Source organism: Xenia sp. Carnegie-2017, unplaced genomic scaffold (genome assembly GCF_021976095.1).
Source record: "Xenia sp. Carnegie-2017 unplaced genomic scaffold, XeniaSp_v1 HiC_scaffold_23, whole genome shotgun sequence".
Taxonomy (NCBI): domain Eukaryota; kingdom Metazoa; phylum Cnidaria; class Anthozoa; order Malacalcyonacea; family Xeniidae; genus Xenia; species Xenia sp. Carnegie-2017.
Genome location: NW_025813486.1, coordinates 19,296,671 through 19,319,060, shown reverse-complemented (window position 1 = coordinate 19,319,060; position 22,390 = coordinate 19,296,671). Strand labels below are relative to the sequence as shown.

Here is a 22,390-nt window from a genome sequence, read left to right as displayed (position 1 = left end):
AATCATTTTTTTGGAAAAGTTTTATTGAGATAATTTAATGTGCGTTATAAAAATCTATTATAAGAGTTTTTGTTAAAATTTACCATTAATCAAATTGTTATATTCTTCGATATTTTGCTTCACGTGTAAAAATGCGTTCCTCATACCAACTTTAAGTAAACCTATAAAAATGAAAAGATGACGTTCGTTCAGATAAATGTTTAATGTAAAGAAAAAGAAAGAAAAAACTAATACCTGACTTATAAGAGCCTTCAAGAAGGGTTTGTAGGGAGTTTTGAACATCAGCTTGAACAAGAACAATAACTTTTGTTTCAATAATATCTATGAATGAAAAATTATATAAAGATTGAACATTATCACTTAATTAGCTGATGACATCACACATAGCTAGCTGATGACACTATATAACTAACTGATGAAACGTCACATAACTATATGACATCACATAGTAAGCTGATGACATATAACTAGCTGATGAAACGTCACATAGCTAGATGACATCACATAGTAAGCTGATGACATATAAGTAGCTGATGAAACGTCATATAACTAGATGACATCACATAGTAAGCTGATGACATATAACTAGCTGATGAAACGTCACATAGCTAGATGACATCACATAGTAAGCTGATGACATATAGTTAGCTGATGAAACGTCACATAGCTAGATGACATCACATAGTAAGCTGATGAATCCTATAGGTAGCTAATAACATTGCTACAAATATTTATTCTGAGGATATTTGAAGTCGACAAGTAGCAGAAAAAATCATCTTATTTTTTATTTTAATGTTGTTCACCCTTTCTCGATTTCATATTTTGCTTTTTGACATTCTGGAATCATTGTATCCCAAAATGAAAGACGAACAAGATAGCAGTTACCTTGTGCTGGCTGAGGAAGAATAAGGATTCCTGATGGAGCAAGGTTGATTCGCGTAGTATTCTGAAAATTAAATGCGAACTAATAAAAATTCATAGACAATCAGTAGATCACGAAATTTTTTATTGTCTTTTCTTTAGGACTATTGAATAATGAATGAGATTTATCGATACAGACTTACATTGTGTTTACATTTACTGGGATGAGTAACTGAGAGAAATAAAACACCTACAACATGGATAATAATAATTGTAAGTTTATCGCTTTCGTATTGCAATCATGTTGAAACTATTGTAAACATTTTGAAGTTATACATGGAGATATATATCAAGCTTTATATGTTTCATAAGATGGACGTTTTTTACTTAAGAAATAAAAGATATTTACTGTGTTTGCACAGGCTTGTGCAAACCGAGGAGGCCTTTGGGAGAACTCGAGAAATGATCAGTTTTGCACCTGCTCGAGAGTTCTTACAAACGTCTCCGAGGTTTGCATAAGCCTGTGCAAATACGAAAAGCATCTTCTATTTCTTTATAAAATAACAATAATGCGAAACAGACAAATTTTAAAACAAACGTAAATTTTCGTGCAACGTGTAGTCATGATTGACTGACCCGATATTTCTTGCTTTTCAAGAGAAATATAGTTCTCTAATTCCATTTTCAACCAGATACAATCCCTTGTAGACACTCCAGGTATGGGCACATCGTACTGACTATAGAAAATGTCAGCAGGAGGGAATGTATCTTAAGAGAAAACCAAACAAAACCGACTGACTTAAAGGGAAGATCAAATCATAATCACTGCATTGTTTGGGCGACGTGTCAAGATGTTGGTACCAGAAAATAATCGACCATTTTATGGTATGCCTGGTACCATTCTACGATGCTCTCGTTTTTAGCAAATGTATCTGACGTCAGGTTTTAACTGAAGAATCATTATCCAGTAAAACCTTAGGTGCATATGACGTAATGAAACGCTAAACATTGTATCTGACGTCAGGTTTTAACTGAAGAATCATTATCCAGTAAAACCTTAGGTACGTAATGAAACGGTAAACATTCATGCAACTTTAACACCAGCTCTTTTAAAATACTTATCAAGGGTGTCCTTTGTCTTTACTAACTTACTGAGCTTTAAACTATTGCAGCTATTTATATCTAACTAGGTGTGTTATATAGCGTGTAGCTAAGAAGTCTGTTTTATTCAAGATGGCCTACTTGACAGCTCTTCATAACGTGTGATACATATTCAACATTCTAAAAGTATGAACATGTATCCTAATCAAATTTACTTGGTCTAGATTGTCCTGTTGCCCATTCCTGCATCAGATGTCTCATGTTATGTACATGTGACACGTTTGTTATAACGTGATACGTTGTGTATGACGTCACAATTAAGGTATGACGTCACAAGTAGTTAAAGCTATTGTTTATATAGTAAACTGGTTTGGTTTGGGTTGCAGTGATTGTAAAAATCTAGTTAGCTTCTCCATTGGTCCAAATTATTACCATTTACTGTTTGAAGCAATATTGCATTCCGGAAAGGATAATCCAACTAAAACAGATGAAATTTTATTCACAATTATCCACACAACCAAACAATGACTGGTTTCTGTTTGGGAAAATTTAAACTACAAAATACCTTGCCACCAAGTTTTATTGCTTTTTGAAAATACTCCATTGTTATACATGGTGGAACTGATACATGACCTTCCATCTTTATAAAATAGTAAAGGAATTTTTTTTATTAGCTTTAGCATTCAGATTTCCGTGAGTCTGTTTACTACGTGATGCATGAAATGTAATATATAAGTAACCTTGATAATGGCCAATGAAGTATCCTTAAAGGTCTGTCTTGCAATTGTCACTCCATTTTTGTATCCACTTTCTTCCATGTGCTTTTAAAGCCATATCACACAAGTTTTGCCATTGCTAGACATTAGAAATGTAATATATGACCGTGTTGACTGTCACATGAAATTATTAAAATCTCATTGACCACTGAAAAACGTAAATACCTTCATTCTCCAAGTTGGATCTTCAAATTCACATGACTCAGATTTTGAGGATAGTGCAGGCTGTTTCCTTCGACTTGACTAATTTGAAAAGAATTGTATTTGAATAATAAAGGTCAATATGAAATCAAATAAATTTAAACAGAACTACACACAATGCGGTTGTAACGTTTCTTAAAACTTTTGGCATGTTTCTCAATCTGTCCTGTTTGTCCTTCAATGCCAGCATTTATAATACTCATCCATTCCAATTTCTCTTCCTGGTTCTCTGAAATCATTTCATTATCAGCAAGATTATTACTAATAAAGTAAATGGTTTGAACCCGGGAGTATTGTTACATGTTTGTAAATGTAGATCGTCCAGTCAAATGACTCTGATGATGACTACCACTAAGGTTGTCGAAACGTCAGTCAACAACAACAAAAACAGTCCTTCTCAATACTATACCAACCAGGACGATCTACATTTACAAACATTATTACTAATATTATAAAAAGTAACATTTATCGACTTGTTCAATGTAGCGTCCTTACCACAACTAATGTAGTACGTTCGTATAGTAGGATCAATAAATATTGGACCAATAGCAAAACAATTAGATTTTTGTTTGTCCTCATTCATCTCAAGCTCCCTGGCTGTATCTAAAAGCAAAGGGATGATGATTATTATTACAGATAAATACTTAGTATTATGTCTTCCTCATCCGGAATTCACATTAAGACAACGATAATATTGGCAATAATTTGGTCAGTTCAATAACAGCTGTCATCAACAACTTACATGTTGAGTCAAGATAAATAGTGCCTCGTGGTGGAGTGCCCTCAAGTTGCCTTTATAAGATGAACAAGATTATAATTTTAATCACATTCAACGTATTCTTCAATAAAACTTTGACCTTACTTAAAGTATGACAATGTAAGGGAAGACTTTCGTTTTGAAAGCACAAACCACCGTTTTCTCCAGTTTGCTGTACGTAGAAATGTCGAACCACTTTCCTTTACACACCAACCTTGCTTGAGAACATGTTTGTCATTATCTACAATCAAATAATGAGATAAACAATCAGGTTCAGTTGGCTGATTTACACTTTACAGTTAGCACATCAATAAATGAATTCTATGATCAATGATGAAGATATTTTGCTAAACTGCATTGTTTTGGCACATTGAAAGTAATACAAGAGAGAGAACGGCACGTCCTCTCATAAGTTGCAGCTCGAAAAGAATTACAGATGCAGACGGTCAACTGCTAGAGGCACAGATTATCAATAGGTCCATGCTCTAGTGCAATTTGACGGGGAAAATGTATCTTAAGGAAATACAAACCATTTAAATTTCCAGAAGGATCTTTTTCCATATTCATTACTCGCTCCACTCAACGAAAAAGAATGAAAAGGATTGACCCAGTTTATGAACATTCGTGTATGTGTGTTTTGATGAAGTTCCGTTTTGGAACATTTCCTCGTCATTGTTGATTTTTGACTTTAAATATTTATCCAGATGTTAAATATTATTTAGCGGTCAGTGTTAGTGAAATCTAAACAGCATGGCTACCTTGGGAGAAAGCTTTGGTTTATGCAATCTCGAAACAGAGTTGATTGGCGTGGAAAAGCATGGAAAAGATGATCACATAATTTTAACGTTAGAGAGTAAAGAAGTTATGGTTTATAATGTATGTTTACGAGGAGTTTTTGTAAGTTTTGATTAAACTACTGCAAGTGTCAATGATGTAATTCTTCATTCTTTTAGATTCGGGAAAAAAAGGTCGTTCATAGTTGGTGCCTTGAAGGTGCAGAGAAATTCACATGCCCTGTTGTTCATGATGATGGGATGTTCTATGCCATAAAGAATGAGAAAGTATATTCATATGCCCGATGTCATGAACTCGTGCGTGGTTGAGACAAATGAGATTCTGTTTAATGATTTTATGCTTTTTAGTGGCTGCTTATGTGGGAAGATAGTTTATCTGAGCTATGTCAGAGCAGTATGCTTAAAGTAAGTTTATTAAATCATAGATCAAAACTTCCAATGGACTGTCAACAAGGCCTGTCTTATATATTATTATTTGTCTTACACCAAGTATGCATTGTACCAGACTGGAAAGTTTGTATTGTGCAAGGGAGATCTCTGGTGTATAATTTTGAGAAATTTAGGCTTTGTGCAGTTTACAAACTTTCCGATCTGGAAAGTGTATTGATCACTATCAGAGGACAGTAATTTGTTACATTTTTGATTATTTCAAGTTACCACGAGCAGCAGTTAAGATTCAAGCATGCAAGTGCAGCAAGTTTCAACATGAACCAGTTATTATCTTTAAAGACAACGAGGCTTTGCCATTCTCCAAAGTGGGAAATGAACAAATAAGGAAGTCATCAAAGACGACAGAAAGGTTATATTTATTATTCACATGTTATGATTTACTCTTGTGTTTTATGTTTTTATTTTGTGTTTTAGCTTATTGTGGTGCGACTTGCACAAACGAAGTGATGGAAATATTTGGTTTACGAAGTTATTAACCTCCAAGGTACAACACAAACTCAACAAAAATTATATTTATGCCTTAACTCCTTTGAAATAAACTAAACATATGTACATCTTTTTTGAATCTTATTAGGACAACAGGAAACTGACTTTGATTATGCATTTGTTCAAAGAAAACAAAATAAATACTTATAATCTTGAAAAAATTGATGTGAGTTTTATTTTAAATGCATGCAATGTTCTACAAGTTGATTAGGAATATTTTACAGTAAAAGGATTTTATGTTCAATTGTTAAAATGTTTGTAAGTAAAGTATAGTTTGCTGGATAATTTAAAGAAAACCGGACTAACTATTCAAGTTTTACTGGATATTTTAAAGAAAACCAGACTAACTATTCATGTTGACAATTTCAGGATTCAGAGTTAATAGATTGGGCTGTGGTTGAAGATGAATCATTGTATTTCATTTCTCTTTGTGAGTCATCATTATGGCAAAGTTTTTGTTTATGTAGGTATTGCTTTGTCATTCCATCTTAAAAAATTGTCATTCGGCCATGTTTTTAGGGTCAAATGGTAAAGTATATCGAATTGATGTTCCTGGGGTTTCCCCACAGGATGAAAGGAATAGTGAATTGTCTTTTGAGGAATTATTTGTTACCTTTCAAATTTCACAATTTCAGGTAAACAACATACTTATTGACTATCAAAAAGTGAATGGTTTGAACTCAGGCATACCAGTGTACGTTTGTAAATACAGATTGTCCACATTAGTTGAGTCCAGAGAAAGATGTTTTGACAACCTTAGCGGTAGTCATCTTCAATTTGGTAGTCATCTTTGAGCAACTCAGTAGTTATCTTGACTCTGAAGATGACTACCTCTAAGGTTGTTGAAATGTCAGTCAACATCAACACAAATGTACTTCCCAGACTCCACTAACCTGGACGATCTACATATTAACTATGATGGCAACCAGCAAAAAAATTTTTATCATAAAAGTTAGTTTTATGCATTACTTTTTATTTTTCAGCAATTTCTGGCTAATTTAACTACCGTGAAATCTTCCTTTGTGTGTGTAGCAGGCTTCTTTAATCGGGATCTACAGAACTGTAAAGTCTATGGTAAATTTTTTTCAAGAAATTGAGACTAATATAAAGAAACAGACATGAAAACTATGATTGAGGCAAAATTTTCTCGTTAAACAGATTGTATTACTGTTTGGGACACAAAGTTCAACACCTTGCACTGTGAAAAACCATTTCCTGAGTGTTTAAAGGCTACACTTCCATCCAGATTATTTTTGCAGTCAACGTCAAGTTTCATAATTATAGCCAGCGATACCAGTGTGTCAGCGATCCCATTCAGTGCGGAAAAGTCGACATTAAAAAGCTCCTTGGGCATACTGGAAGAGAATAATAAGTAAGAGCTTAAAATATATTCGTCAACTTATACTGAAACGTGAAGTTTTATACTGAAACGTGAAGTTTTATACTGAAACGTGAAGTTTTATACTGAAACGTGAAGTTTTATACTGAAACGTGAAGTTTTATACTGAAACGTGAAGTTTTATACTGAAACGTGAAGTTTTATACTGAAACGTGAAGTTTTATACTGAAACGTGAAGTTTTATACTGAAACGTGAAGTTTTATACTGAAACGTGAAGTTTTATACTGAAACGTGAAGTTTTATACTGAAACGTGAAGTTTTATACTGAAACGTGAAGTTTTATACTGAAACGTGAAGTTTTATACTGAAACGTGAAGTTTTATACTGAAACGTGAAGTTTTATACTGAAACGTGAAGTTTTATACTGAAACGTGAAGTTTTATACTGAAACGTGAAGTTTTATACTGAAACGTGAAGTTTTATACTGAAACGTGAAGTTTTATACTGAAACGTGAAGTTTTATACTGAAACGTGAAGTTTTATACTGAAACGTGAAGTTTTATACTGAAACGTGAAGTTTTATACTGAAACGTGAAGTTTTATACTGAAACGTGAAGTTTTATACTGACTTTTATTTTCTCGAATAAATGATTTTATATCATCGTTCACGTATACATGCCGCTGTCGGAGAATTATTACATAAATTTCTTCATTTTTCTTTTCAATGCAAACCACTCATAGAAAGCCACAGTTTTTGACGACTCCTTCGCTTTTTCATCCATCGAAAGTAAGTGAACGGAGATTTCTTTATTTTCAGCGATCAATAATAGTTCATGTTAACATTACCTTTGAACTTCTTTACAATTTATCGTACGAAGTCGATCGAGGAATGGAAACGGGATGTTTTACGCATCGACGAAACTGAAAATGAAATTTTATGTAAACTATTGGATGGTAAAAAGGTACGAAAAGTTGAAAACTATGAATGTTTGTTTATTCGATGTGAGAGGATTTGAGGGAGGGGTGGTGGTTTATTGATTCCGATGGATCATCATGAATTGTGCGTATAAAGCTTATGTCCCGAAATCTGGCGGCTCAAACACTGAATTAAAAAAGCACTACTGCACTCTCGATGTCTTGGATAACGGAGATAGCTCAACAGTAATATAGAAATTATACTTGTAAATTACATCATTTGGCTGTGTTATTGAGTTTTTATAAACTATGCCAGAACAGTGTATTTGTAACTGTTTAAACACTGCAGATTCAATGTATTTTGTCATGTAATCATACGTAATTTCAACAAAATATTATTTTGGTGCCCAGTTCCCTAGTGATTGCTCGCCGGTTTTGTGTTTCTGCTGTTTTATCTCTAGAAATAACTAATTACGCAAAAGCAAATGTGAAAAAATAACTTTTTGAGTTTATATGTGAATAAATTCAACCCAAAACCTCGTCAAGCACTTTGCTTCATACGTCTGTCGTTCGTTTTCAGACAAATACAGCAAAGAAGCTTCTTTTGGAATTGAAAAAAACTACAGAAAAATGTTCTACATCAAATGAAACCGTCTCCCAATTTCTCGTAACGTCCGTGTTTGAAAGATGTGCGAACGAGAAAGAAATGTGGACTCCTGATATCGGAAATTTAATATTGAACACTGCTGTTCTTCCTTCAAGGTAATCACGTGACCAGTATGACGTCATGATGAGACAGATAAAATTTTGCCTCGTTTTCAATTGACCTTTGATTGGTGGAAAATAGCTTTGGTGCAAAAGTTTCGTTTTATCGAATGCGTATTACGTCTTGGGGAATGGAGCGGGCTTAAGACTCGGGGGGAGAGGGGCTGTTTGTATTCCTGATTTTGCACAACCTCAACAATGCCTGCTCTTTTCTGATTGACACGTTTTTCTCCCATTGTCTCCATTCATGGCGTCAAAATTATCGCCTCTTCTCGTGTGTAAACATTTTACGGCATAATTATAGAATACACAAACTGCCGGAAACTATCAGGCTAAGTTATGAATAGGAGAAAGTTTAGGGTTTGTGTCCGGCTTGCAGGTAGTTGAATAGATGGTAGGTATTCTATAAACACTCCCATTTCACCTATGGTGACCTGTTTTATCGATTTTTTAGATATTTTTCTCAGTTCCTATCGTTGGTCATGGAAAAAAACGATATGGTTTGTTCTTCAACAGCAGTCTATATGGTCCTTTCTTTAACTTCAAATTACAATCCTTCTCTTTTCAGCTTTTATTTCGAAATTGTCTTTGTACTTTAAAAGGAATACCCGAATCATGCCTAGTTGAATGTCTGAAGTTTATCTTAAGGTCAGATAACTGTATTTAAATTTATAATTTTAGTGGCGTACTGTTGTCATAGTTACGTGATGATTATTCTAAATAGATATGATGACGTAATGTTTTCATCACCAGCGTTTGTCCCCGATGTCTGGGTTGAGACCAGTCCGCCATGTCCGTTGTCCAAAGCCAAAATGATGTATCCTTTTGATGTATGTGTATCAATGATGTGTTAGATTTGTCTTAGTGAAGCGGATTGCTCAAAATTTGAATATCATGTAGCAAATATCACTCAAGGTTTTAAAATTATCTCTGTGTTTATTGCGAAGGGCCCCAAAACAAATGTTCTCTCGCTTTTCTTGATAACGTGTTTAATCACGATTCTTAACATCGGCCAATTAGATCGCTTGTACTATCACATCCAATCAACGATGCCTTTTTACAATCCAGTCTAAGGAAACTCAACTTTGATGACGTAATGGTAAGAATGAACTACGCTCTTCTAAATATCAATCATTATTAAGTAAAACACGGCTGGTCGAATTTTTTCTTGGAGTCGACGAAGATTTGCTTTATGTTCCAAACCGAACTATTCATTTTCGGGGGGGTGCATCTAGGATCATTTATTTCCGGAGGAGGTATACTTCCACAGATTTTTAAAAATACTCTACCTTATACTATATCTGAGTATCAATATCTGTTACATGTTTGTAAATGTAGATCGTCCAGGTTGGTATTGTCCTGAGAAGGACTATTTTTGTTGTTGTTGACTGACGTTTCGACAACCTTAGCGGTAGTCATCTTTTGACTCAGTAGATGACTTCCGCTGAAGATGTTGAAACGTCAGTCAACAACAACAAAAACAGTCCTTCTCAGGACTATACTAACCTGGACGGTCTACATTTACAAACATGTAACGATACTCCCGGGTTCAAGCCATTTACTTTAATATCTGTTAGTAAATCTGCATTAGGGTCATGCCTACAACATATTCAACTTTATTGTAAACAATTTTTGAACTGTTGAGACAAGATTACGGACAAAGACGATCAAACTAAACATATTTTTATTATTTTACCTCATTACAAGCCAAATCAGGACTTCAGCAACAAGGACGAAGTTTGGTGATCTGAAATTTTCCATTAAAATAAGTCTAGAATAGCCAAGAGCTCTCGTCATCTCCGTGAAATCTAAAACTATGGAAGATTAGAATTGATCGGGGGGGAGACATTGTTAGACAGTTATCCTTAATTTTCCTATTCGTATGGCCAAACTTGTATTTTTTTTTCACGAGCAGCGATTGTTGTTTCTCCCTTTCGATTTCAAATCATTTCATTTTTTCTTGTAGATTTTATTGCAATTTTTATTACATATTATGAAGTGCTGGTCGCCATTATTAAATGATGTGCTTTGTTTCCAAGAATCTCTTCATAAACCGACTTACTCCAAGGTAAAATGTGAAAAGATTGCTAATCAAGGAACATCGCAAAACTAGCTCTTACTCTCTCTTTTTCGTTCTAAAACGTTTGCAGATTCTTGACTGGTCTGCTTTGATATTAAACGCTCATTTTACACAAATGATTCTCGTACCCGACTCGCAAACTCTTCTAATCAACTTCCACAAAATCGTTGGAGAACAGGTGAAAATCTTATTTGTTCGCACACATATTATTTTGATTTTGTTGCCTGTGTAATTTTAACATTTTTTTGTTCAAATTAGATCATTTCGCTTGAACATTTGGAGCAACTCGATGGATATTTAACTCATTTCAAAGATCACGAATCACTTCCATATAATAACCGAATGTCGTCATATAGTATTGAACAGATGGAATTGTAGAAAGCAGTTTTTCTTTAATCGTGCGATTATTATGAGTTAAATTATTTACGCTTGAAATATTTGTTTCATCCTTCTTTTCGTATTCATTAAATAAATGTTCACATTAAGGTCTTTTGCACCTCTTCTTCAGCTCCGTCCTCGACGAGGTGTGACACGATTAATGACAATGGACTAAAGGTCTTACAAGGTCTCCTTGAGGCAACCAAGTATTTTTTTCTTCCAAAGGTAGATATAAATGTAGGAACAAAGGTAGACATAAAGATAGACATAAAGGTTGACATAAAGATAGACATAAAGATAGACATAAAGGTAGACATAAAGTTAGACATAAAGGTAGACATAAAGGTAGACATAAAGGTAGACATAAAGGTAGACATAAAGGTAGACAAAGGTAGACAAAGGTAGACATAAAGGTAGACATAAAGGTAGACATAAAGGTAGACATAAAGGTAGACATAAAGGTAGACATAAAGGTAGACATAAAGGTAGACATAAAGGTAGACATAAAGGTAGACATAAAGGTAGACATAAAGGTAGACATAAAGGTAGACATAAAGGTAGACATAAAGGTAGACATAAAGGTAGACATAAAGGTAGACATAAAGGTAGACATAAAGGTAGACATAAAGGTAGACATAAAGGTAGACATAAAGTTTGACATAAAGGTTGACATAAAGGTAGACATAAAGGTAGACATAAAGGTAGACATAAAGGTAGACATAAAGTTAGACATAAAGGTAGATATAAAGGTAGACATAAAGGTAGACATAAAGGTAGACATAAATGTAAAAACAAAGGTAGACATAAAGTTGAACACAAAGGTAGACAATAAAGGATCTGCAATTCTGCATTGTAGGATTGTAGTGTATCCTATGATTGTACCTCTGTGTGCCTCTATGTAGCTTTCGTTGTCAAGGACGCAATCAAAGCGCGCAGTTGGTAAATTCAACATGGCCGATGAGAAAGAAGTAAAATTAGAGTTTATAGACGATGTTTATTCGGCGAAAGGACGCTTCTTTTCTACATCACAACAAAAAATGCTTCCTTAAGTGGACCGAATGTTCGAGGTCTTGGAATATTTATGCACCAACATGAGTTATATTTGAACTGGAATGTGGAAGTAGGTTGAGCATCTCACTTAATCATGAGTTCAAAAGGAGACCTGTTAGTGCGACGTTTAAAAGAGAAAGCGAAAAAGGGACAGCACAATGTTCTAAGCCATTGAGTGTAAGGAGTAGTTCCTCCATTCGTCATAACGTCAACTCAAGTCTGGTAGGCTTGTCTTCCTTATTTTTTTACGAAAGATATCAACTGTCAATAATATCTTATGAACACTTAATTTTACCTTTTAGCAATCAGATTCGTCGGGGCTAAGTATAACAGGAACAAAGACAGCAACAAGCAAATCGCATCCAACTAAAAGACAAAGTATGTTCTTTATGGAAATGTTCATACAATGGAAATACGTCAATGTATTGATGTTGTATGCTATTGCTATAACTTATTGAGTTTTTGCAATTTTGCACAATCTTTCACTTCGTTAATTGTTGATCTTTAAGTGCCACTACAAGGCAGGTACAGATCGATATTACTAAACACTGTCCAGTGTTTAGTGGGACCCCAACAGATGTCTGCTTAACTCTTCCATAACTAAAAATATTGGCCATCAATATATTGTTCACTAACATTAGCCTGCTCAATTATTTAGTGGAGCTTTGTTAATTTTTCTGTTTTCACTTACTGTGAAAGCTGCACATTTCTAAAGTAATGAATTTTGATCATCTTCTGAAATTTAAATATCTTGACCAAAACTTGCAGTCTGGCTAAGTCACTGTTCACTAGTCACTGTACCATGTCTTTTTAGGTCTGGATTTATCCTTTGAGAAATCAAGTTCTCATAGAGTTGTCGAGAAGAAAAATAAAAAAAATTCATCAGATATCCATGGATTAAAAGAAATAGCAAATATAGAGACAGATTTTAATCCAACTTTACATCAAGTTGAAAAGTTCGAAGCTGAGAAAGGTGAAATCTGCTGGGTTTTTTCAAAGCATGTATGTTACAAGTTTTGAATGATTTAATTTTTATATTTTAGATGATCCTTGGTGGGAGAATTTACCTGACGAAGTCTTGTTTAGTCCATCATCGTCTTTATCCTATGCATCTTCAAAATCAGATCTGTCTAAACCATATTTCCTATCAAGAGAAAATGAAGTACAACCAACTTTAAATGATTTTCTTGACATGACTGATGATTCTAAGACAAATGTTGCTGACCAAAGTGAAAATCCCAAGGATGATGCTCAAAATTTTGAATCCGATGCCGGGATATCTTTATCAAGCTTGAGTGGAAGAAAAAGTTATGATGAAGCAGTTCCTAGAAATTCTAACTTCATTCCAAAATTAGTTCCTAATGAGAAACCTCAAAGTGTTTTTGGAACTCCAGTAAGATATCTGGTCAGGAAAAACCTCATGAACTGATATCAAATTCAAAAAAGCAAATTTCACAAATAGTTCAGATCACCTAGAAAAGTTTAAAGAAGAACCCACAAATGATATTAATGCTGCAAAACGTCATCATTCTGAAGTTTCAAATATCAACAAGAAACATCCAAAACAGATTGAAGCAGCAGCTCTTGTTATTCAGAGAACATATCGGGGTTATCGAAGCAGATTGCAAGCAGGTTATTCAGCTGTGCAAAGAGCTTTAAATGAAAAACGTCTGGAGGTGGAAAAAGTAAAAAAAGTTGAGTTTACTGCTATGATTATCTGTTCAATTAGATTGGAGCAATTGCAAAGTGGTTTGGCATGTAGAGGGGTGAAAATCCTTGAAAAAATTTATTGAAAAAATGCATGTGGTTGTTGGTGGGGTCTTTTGAAAAAGATCACCATATTGAGCATCTTCACAAGATCTTGTAAGATCTTCAAAGAGATGATGCACAAAATATTACAAGATTATTTATGATCTGACAACTTCTTGCATGAACTTAGCAAGAACTTAATAGGACAATTGAAAGATCATGAAAAATTTTGTAAGATCATAGCAAGATCATGTACAAAATACGCACTTGTATTTACGTCCTCAACAATGACGTTTTCAACGATGACGTTGTCGATGATGACGTTCTAATTGATGACGTTGTCGATGATGACATTATTATTGATGACGTTGTCACTGATGACGTTGTCAATGATGACATTCTTATTGATGACGTTGTTGATGATGACATTCTTATTGATGACGTTGTTATTGATGACGTTTTTATTGATGACGTTGTCAATGATGACATTTTCTTATTGATGACGCTATCGATGATGACGTTCTGAATGTTTCAATCTTATATTGAATTATTTTTTATGATTTTACTTGCATATAGTTGGAATGTGAGACAACTTCAAGTGTTGAACAACGACGAGAAGAGAAAGCGAAGCAAGCACGTCAGAAAGCTATTAAAGAACTGAATGAAAAACGAATAAGACGAAAGAAGATCAGAAGAGAATGGTTGAAGAAGATTTGGTTTGTAGTGTACTATCAACCATGTATGCTTTGTAAATTAGTTTCTTCTGGTCGCTCGCTATGTGTATGATGATGGTTTATGATTGGTTTATATGATGATGGTTTGTGATTGGTTTATGTAATGATGGTTTATGATTGGTTAATATGATGATGGTTTATGATTGGTCTATGTTATGAGGGTTTATGATTGGTCTGTATGATGATGGTTTATGATTGGTCGTGTATTATGAGGATTTATGATTGGTCTGTATGATGAGGGTTTATGATTAGTCTATGTGATGAGGAATTATGATCGGTCTATATATGATGAGGGTTTATGATTGGTCTATTTGATGAGGGTTTATCATTTGCTCAAAATACAATTAAGTAAAAATACTCTATAGAAATAACAGTTTTAAAAAGAGAGTTTTAAGTGTTCATAGCTAGATAGATGCGTTGATAGAAAAAACTTCATTTACTCATTAACAAAACATTTATTTGAAGTTGATAAATATTTCTTATACGCATGATGAAGCATATTGTCTTTTTTCTTTTCAATTAAATAGAAATTTCTTGAAGATAGCGGTAAAGTGAAAACAGCTAAAAAGAAAGCAATTAATGAAATGAAAAAATCATCGAAAAAGATGACTTCAAAACAAACTCAGTTATCTCGTGAAGTCGATACAATCGAGAACGAGTCAAGATCTTCTAGTGCGAGATCACTGGATATCAAAGTTGAGGAAATGTTTCAAGTAAAAAATGTTTTCTTTTTTGAAAAAACGGACATGGTGGAAGTGACCATTTATTTTTGGAATATTTATCACAGGAGTCGAGAAAATCCACTCTACAGACAGACACGAAGCCTGTTGTCGACAACGACAAATCTGTCGGCAGTACAAGTCGAAGTGTGGCGACTGCTCACAGGTTGAAGAACTCGGTTTACTCTTAAGATTCGTTTCGTGTGTAAAATCATACCGTGTAACTCACAAGAATCATATACACTGTGTTTCTGACACTTTTCGTTTTTTAGCTTTGCCACACACAAGTCAGTATTTCAAAGTTTTCCATCCATCTTTTATGCCAAAGACAAATCGATGTTTCCAAGTCTTTTTCATTCTTCATTTTACACTGAAGTCTCGGCCACCAACTTATTTCTTTCATCCAATTTAAAATACAGATTTTACGACATTTTTAGTGGTACAAAGTCGACTTTGGATGAACTTTTTGAGTCACTACGGCAACTTGAAGAAGAACCAAACGATATAAAGAAACCCACAAATGAAGCTGCGACGCAAAACCTATGGCGTAAGGTGGTAAATGTTGTTTTGAAGTCTTTTCCTAGTTTTACATTGTTTCATCCTTATTGTAGACGAACATGCTACAAAGCAAACGTTGACGGAGGATAGTTTGCGGAACTCAACGTTAGTAGATATTCATTAAACTATACTGTAATCAAATAACGTTAATCCACCTATTCCTTTTTTTGCTTCACTCTCTGCAAACTTTTTAAGCCTTGATTTCTTTTCACAGCACCTCCAGTGGCTTGTCTCAAGTTAAACTCAGGTATATTACACTCGACAAGATTCGCCACATCTTGTTATTCAGCGGGGAAGGAAAATTGAACCGGAAATTTTTCTAGGACTATTATGTCGTTTCTTGACGAAGTCGAGAAGACCGAACAAGACACGGTTGTGAGTCGTGTACATGATGCAAACACGTTTCACGAATCTTCTTCTGTTGCAACATCCGTGATGTCACCTGCTGTCATTGAAAATGAGTAAGTCTTTGAAATTTTACACATCGAATGATTACTTTGTTCTGTAGTGACCGTCGATTCGCCGTTATATATTTAATGTTGTCTTTTAGAAAAGAAATTGCGCTGTTGGAGTCTGCATCCGCTGCAGCATCTGACGTCACGAACGCAATGATGTCTGTGAAGGTTGAACTCGAAGAAAAAAAGAAGACGAACGATTTACTTCAGAGAGCTTTGGTATGACCTTTTATTTACGGTGCTTAGATGAATTAAAGCGTGATATCGTGCGTGACGTCATTATCAAAAGTTGACGTCATCATCGACGAATGACGTCATCGTTGATAAATGACGTTATCGTAACAGGGTGGCGTTGTCAAGAATGACTTCGTCATCGTAAATGGGTGACGTCATCAAGACGTCGTTACTTGGTGACGTCAAGAAATAGATTGAATGTGGTGCGCCGTTTCAGCAATGGGGACAAATTGACAGTAAAGACTTCCCTCCTTTTATGCATCCATTTTATTCCGTCGATAATTTATCAAGTTTTGCAGTTTTAATGAATTTCTTAACCAATTTGAAAGTCTCATGCGTACCATCTTCGTGTTTGTCGAACATTAGTCAAGTTTAGTGCCGTCTTCTCGTGTTTAGACGCAACAAAGAGATTTTACATTACGTCAAGCTCGCGACATGGAGAAAGACACAAAACAGAGACTGAACTTACAACGTCAGGAATACGAATCAACAATCCAACGTCATCTTTCCTTTATCGATCAACTCATTGACGATAAGAAAATATTGAGCGAACGTTGCGAGGAGCTTGTGAAGAAACTTAAAGAAACTGACAAAAAATATGTTGATAAGATATCGAAAATGGAAGAAGTGAGTTTGTGATGAAGAACTGTTCTTTCTTCTTTTGGAAACCATTTTTTTTTCGTGAAATTTTACTTTCGTTGTCATAGTTGATGTAGTTGAAATTTTGTTTTTTTTTTGCAAGATTTTACGCAATGTTTATTTGGGTTTCGAGCATACGACTTGAAGTGTTACGTTGTGATTTGAAGGCAGACAATCAAAATCTTCAAAATCCCGGGAAATGAATTTAAAAAACCCTTTTTAAAAATCGTGTATACTACGAAATAAGTTGTTTTCATTGCATCTTGCATGCAAGATGCAACAGCATACCAGCATCTTGTTTGAAAAACACATTATATTTACTAAATTTCGTGGTTTTTCTCCATCGTCGCCTTTATTCTTGTGTATGTTTACGCGACATCTTTATTTTGACATGTAGTCATGCTGCCGAAGTGAAGAAACAAAAAGATGTTATGTTGACAGCAGAGAAACTTCGCAGAGAAAAATGGATTAAAGATAAATCTCAACAGATTAAAGTAAGATCAGAGAAAACTTTCAATGAAATCCTATCATCACAATCATTACTATCTTGATCGTTTTTTATGTTTTAAAGGAGTTGACTGTAAAGGGTTTGGAACCGGATATTCAAAAATTGATTGCTAAACATAAGACCGAAATAAAACGATTAAAATCCGCTCATCAGGTAAAAAACCCCAGTATTTTAGAGTGTAAAAAAACTATTTTAGTGTATACGGAAACATGAAGAAATCATTTTTTGAATGCTTTAGTCGTGTTAATTAAAACCATCACTGTTCAGTGTTGTTCATCTTGTGTGCAGTAGCGAAGCCAGCTCGTTTTCTACTCCTACAATGCAAACATTTCTGTGTTCGATTATTGAAAAAACATTGAATGAAATTGATTTCCTGAAGAAATGAATGATAAATTACTGAAAAATTTACATTGTAGGAGGAAAAAGATTGAGCTGGCTTCGCCATTGCTAGTATTTAGAACTGTTATGCTACAATTGACCATAAAATCTTTTGAAGCAATGGAAAGAACACACCTATTTCACGAAACAAAAATGTTAAGGGGAAATGGAGACTCTTCGCCCTTGTGTTTTTTCAAAATAATTTATTTATATACATAATGTACAGGCTGAATTATTGGAGACAGATGAACGTGTTGGTCGTAGATATCTACAGCAAATCGAGGAACTTCGTGATCAGCTTGAAAGAGAAAAAGAAACTGCTTGTAACAGAGAACGAGAGTTAGCACAAAGCAAGTATGTTCTCTTTTATGGTTTTATTACTACCTTTAATGGTCAGGTGAACAATGGATGGTTTTAAAGACCATTGAGACTGTCTTCCTTGTTGTTAATGTAGAAGTAAAATGTATACGTACGTATAGATTAGTTAGTTATAACCATGGGGAGTGTAGGTAACCATGGTGAAGTATAGGTAACCATAGTGAAGTATAGGTAACCATGGTGAAGTATAGGTAACCAAGGTGAAGTATAGGTAACCATGGTAAAGTATAGGTAACCATGGTGAAGTATAGGTAACTTTGGTGAAATATACGTAACCATGGTGAAGTATAGGTGACCATGGTGAAGTATAGGTAACCATGGTGAAGTATAGGTAACCATGGTGAAGTATAGGTAACCATGGTAAAGTATAGGTAACTTTGGGGAAATATACGTAACCATGGTGAAGTATAGGTGACCATGGTGAAGTATAAGTGACCATGGTGAAGTATAGGTAACCATGGTGAAGTATAGGTAACCATGGTGAAGTATAGGTAACCATGGTGAAGTATAGGTAACCAAGGTGAAGTATTGGTAACCATGGTAAAGTATAGGTAACCATGGTGAAGTATAGTTAACTTTGGTGAAATATACGTAACCATGGTGAAGTATAGGTGACCATGGTGAAGTATAGGTAACCATGGTGAAGTATAGGTAACCATGGTGAAGTATAGGTAACCATGGTAAAGTATAGGAAACTTTGGGGAAATATACGTAACCATGGTGAAGTATGGGTTACCATGGTGAAGTATAGGTAACCATGGTGAAGTATAGGTAAAGATCCATGAAAGATTTTTAGTAACTATTTAGGAATATCGGTGACTTTTATAGGTGAATGATTTACCACGAAGAAATATGGGTAGCAATGATGATTTTTTAATTTGTGTTGCCTTTTTACAGGTATCAAAAGCAGATGGAAGAAGAAGAGAAGGCATTTCAACAACAACGACGTCGTTTGTACGGTGAAATTCAAGAAGAAAAGGAAAGACTAGCAAATCAACTTCTGAAGCAGAGAAAAGAGTTGGATGATTTGAAAGAAAAACTTGAGGTAATGGATGAGAAAGTTTAGTTCCTTGAAAAGTCAAAATGGAGGAAAGTGCCTTGCCTGCTTAATGATCTCGTGAAATTTTTAGCAGACCACAGCGTAAAAACCTATTTCAATTTGTTTTAGTATGTCCTTGAAGCATAGACTGTTGTTCTTTTAAATATATGAAAATTTCCTAAGGAAGAATAGCTTACCTATCAACAGCTTGAGTGCCTGATAAAATGTTTTGTTTAATTATATGATTGAACGTTAACAGGATTCTCACAAAACTGCCATGAAAGATGTCGAGAGCTCAAGCAAACAAGTATTGGAAGAATTAGAAAACAAACATCAGGTAATTCTTTTTATTAACATGTGCGATTTTTTCACCAAGTGTTCAGGCTTACACCACGTATCGTAGAATGAAATGAAAGAGCTCAGTGAGAGGATGGATGTCGAGAAACAACAGTGGATTGAAAACTACATGAAAAAGCAGGTTTGTATCGGTTTACTGTGTGAGTAGATGTATCCCATGTTATCAAGTAATGTCATCGATGTACATTAGGATGCAGTCTTACTGCAAAAAGAAAGAGAGTTGAAAGAAAGCGTTAGAGAGTCAAGAGATAAGGTTCGCATTTATAAATACGACTATGTTTATTCATTTTTACGACATTGATTATTGATTTTTACTTTAGGAAATAGAGTTGGTTATTCGAAGACTTGAAGAAGAGACGTCCCTTGCGAGAGATGAATGCGAAAGAGCTGCCGAGAATAGAATTAAGTGAGTTATTTTTGTAGACATTTGTCTCAGGTGAACATCTTGGTTCTTTTCCCCTTTTTGATATTTCCGTACGTTGAAATGTTTATCTTCAGGCGTGTTCGTGACAAGTATGAAACAGAAATAAAAGACATCGAGAGTTCGGAGAGAATAATGCATGAAAAATACACGTCCGCCAAAGTATGATATACTTAATAAAATGCTTGATATTCATCATCATTTTTTACTTTTAATTCACTATTTTTGGTAATAGGTCAATTTTCTACAAATACGCAAACCCTAATCCTTTGTATTATTCGGCAGTAGACTTTCGCAATGTTTCACAGATCGGATTAAGGATTTCGCGTATTATAAAATACGGATTAAAACTGTATTTTTTCTTCAAGGAGAAATCCACTGAACTCGAGGAAGAATTGTCGAGGTTGAAAAGTTTGTTGAAGAACGAAGAACGAAAAATGGACGATTTAAATAAACTGACAAAACAGCTTCAAGAAGAGAGAGGTCAAGTTGTCGACATCATTAGACAGGAGTTCGCCGACAGGTTATCGAGAATTACCGTGTATTTGTCTTTTCTCTTTCGTTATTTTTTCCCGACAAATGTTTTTAAATCTTCTTTAGACTGGTGACAACAGACGAAGATAATAAAAGGTTGAAAATCGAGATTAGCGAACTTCGTGCGAAACATCGTCTTGAAATCGAGAGGATAAACAGCGCTAAGGAAGAAGAAATGGAGGAAGTTCATAAGAGGTGAATTTTGCCTGCCTCGTATTCATTTTTCACATTTTTATTGTTCACTTTTTTACATCCGGCACATGTACATACATACTGACGTATCGTGTTTACTTTTTTACATCCGGCACATGTACATACATACTGACGTATCGTGTTTACTTTTTTACATCCGGCACATGTACATACATACTGACGTATCGTGTTTACTTTTTTACATCCGGCACATGTACATACATGCTGACGTATCGAAGGACAATGGGGAAAGAACAGTGAATATTTTTCCTGATTAACAACGAAATGTTTCACATTTTATTGAACTCCATTCAACCCTTTGAATGCACACACGTGAGGGGGGAGAGGGGGAGCATTCATAACCCATATGTATGAGTAATAAGACTGTTAAATGTCGTTCATCAAGCAGATAGAAGTTGAAAAGACTCAGAGTGAATCTTTTTTTATAATACTGTGTTCCACAATTATTCGAAATCGATCTCTAACCCTAACCTAGGCTATGGCCCATAGATTGGTTAAAGATTGGACTAAGGACCAGTTTCGCGTATTGTAGATCACAGAATATTTGCCCATTTTTCTTGTCTTCCATATTTTCGCCTTATACTTATGTTAAAAATTTGCCAACTTTTCAAGGACAACTTTTCACTTATTTTATAACCTTGAATTCAGGGTAAAACAAGCCATTTCTAGAAAAGAAGAAACTTTAAATTCTCTCAGACAGCACAAAGAGGTGAAGGATTATTTGATCATTTTAGGGAAAATTAGCGTCGTCGTTTTAAACATCTCTTGTTTGTTTGCAGTCTGCCGAGAAGAGAGCAGATCATTTGGAGTTTTTACTTCATGAACAGCGGAAAAAACTGTTAGCATGACATCATGTTCATGCTGTTCCTAGATGTTTCTTTATTGTAGATAGTTTCGAATATAATTCAATTTTTACAGAGAATACTTATAATTACTATAACTATTGATATGAATGCCATGGCGTTTATTTGAATTTCGGCTTTTAAGATTGTGCGTTTTCTCGAGAACTTTGTAATGATAGATTTGTGACAAAGTTCTTAGTTTATATCAAGTCTTGGTCGTTCGGATATTTCCAAATATCTCTCACAAGTCATGTAAGGTGCACTCTACATAACATTGCGATTTTTTCGTTTGTCGGCCTTTTAGAAACAGTCAACGATAGAGTTGTGTTGTGAAAATATCAACTGTGAAGGTTGGCTTTGATTATGAGTCAAAAAGCCGAACAGTTTGAAAGTTTGATGTACAATTGAATATTATAGACTTTTATAGCTTATTTTATGAGGAAAAACTCTTGTAAACAAATGGACAATGTTCGAAATCAAGAAATCCGGTTCTGGGTGCATGCCTTCTGAGGAGAATGCCCTTGCAACCAAAGTCTAAGCTCCTAACTTATCAGTAGATGACGATAGGTTACAGTTGGTGACAGTAGATGACTTTAGGTGATGGTAGGTTAGAGTGGAATGACAGTAGATGACGATAGGTTACAGTTGGTGACTGTAGATGACTTAAGGTGATGGTAG

At 34.7% G+C, this 22,390-nt stretch overlaps 3 protein-coding genes across 4 annotated transcripts; 2 read left to right on the top strand and 1 right to left on the bottom strand.

Annotated features, from left to right (window-relative positions):
• Positions 1–5: 5 nt before the first annotated feature.
• Positions 6–4,390, bottom strand: LOC124449602. The gene is given in 15 exon segments (XM_047000542.1): positions 6–161; positions 235–321; positions 886–946; positions 1,065–1,111; positions 1,498–1,629; positions 2,395–2,440; positions 2,528–2,602; positions 2,703–2,722; positions 2,724–2,817; positions 2,904–2,981; positions 3,056–3,168; positions 3,435–3,542; positions 3,682–3,731; positions 3,802–3,937; positions 4,227–4,390. Coding segments are annotated over 15 exon segments (1,167 nt in total). The 5' UTR covers positions 4,258–4,390; the 3' UTR covers positions 6–72.
• Positions 333–11,011, top strand: LOC124449595 (nucleolar protein 11-like). Its single transcript, XM_047000534.1, has 22 exons — positions 333–928; positions 1,024–1,134; positions 4,419–4,572; positions 4,650–4,757; positions 4,839–4,895; positions 5,144–5,289; positions 5,355–5,424; positions 5,515–5,592; positions 5,796–5,856; positions 5,946–6,061; positions 6,410–6,500; positions 6,585–6,798; positions 7,508–7,553; positions 7,645–7,728; positions 8,262–8,443; positions 8,901–8,946; positions 9,015–9,094; positions 9,171–9,263; positions 9,467–9,545; positions 10,413–10,514; positions 10,597–10,704; positions 10,785–11,011. The coding sequence occupies exons 3-22, from the start codon at positions 4,447–4,449 to the stop codon at positions 10,902–10,904; spliced, it is 2,007 nt and encodes a 668-aa protein (XP_046856490.1). The 5' UTR covers positions 333–928; positions 1,024–1,134; positions 4,419–4,446; the 3' UTR covers positions 10,905–11,011.
• Positions 11,012–11,739: 728 nt separating this feature from the next.
• On the top strand, positions 11,740–21,823 carry LOC124448332 (centrosomal protein of 131 kDa-like). Of its 2 annotated transcripts, none has more exons than XM_046999340.1 (26): positions 11,740–12,176; positions 12,257–12,332; positions 12,769–12,927; positions 12,998–13,653; positions 14,280–14,419; positions 14,965–15,150; positions 15,225–15,322; positions 15,594–15,703; positions 15,768–15,819; positions 15,929–15,961; positions 16,038–16,175; positions 16,265–16,388; positions 16,800–17,030; positions 17,438–17,536; positions 17,614–17,703; positions 18,155–18,282; positions 19,204–19,351; positions 19,605–19,682; positions 19,749–19,823; positions 19,893–19,955; positions 20,023–20,108; positions 20,201–20,285; positions 20,492–20,646; positions 20,724–20,852; positions 21,519–21,579; positions 21,650–21,823. In XM_046999340.1, the coding sequence occupies exons 5-26, from the start codon at positions 14,402–14,404 to the stop codon at positions 21,716–21,718; spliced, it is 2,256 nt and encodes a 751-aa protein (XP_046855296.1). In that variant the 5' UTR covers positions 11,740–12,176; positions 12,257–12,332; positions 12,769–12,927; positions 12,998–13,653; positions 14,280–14,401; the 3' UTR covers positions 21,719–21,823. The 2 variants fall into 2 exon arrangements, with proteins under 2 accessions (XP_046855296.1, XP_046855295.1); XM_046999339.1 differs by having other exon boundaries at positions 11,742–12,176; positions 12,998–13,648.
• The last annotated feature ends 567 nt before the right edge of the window (positions 21,824–22,390 follow it).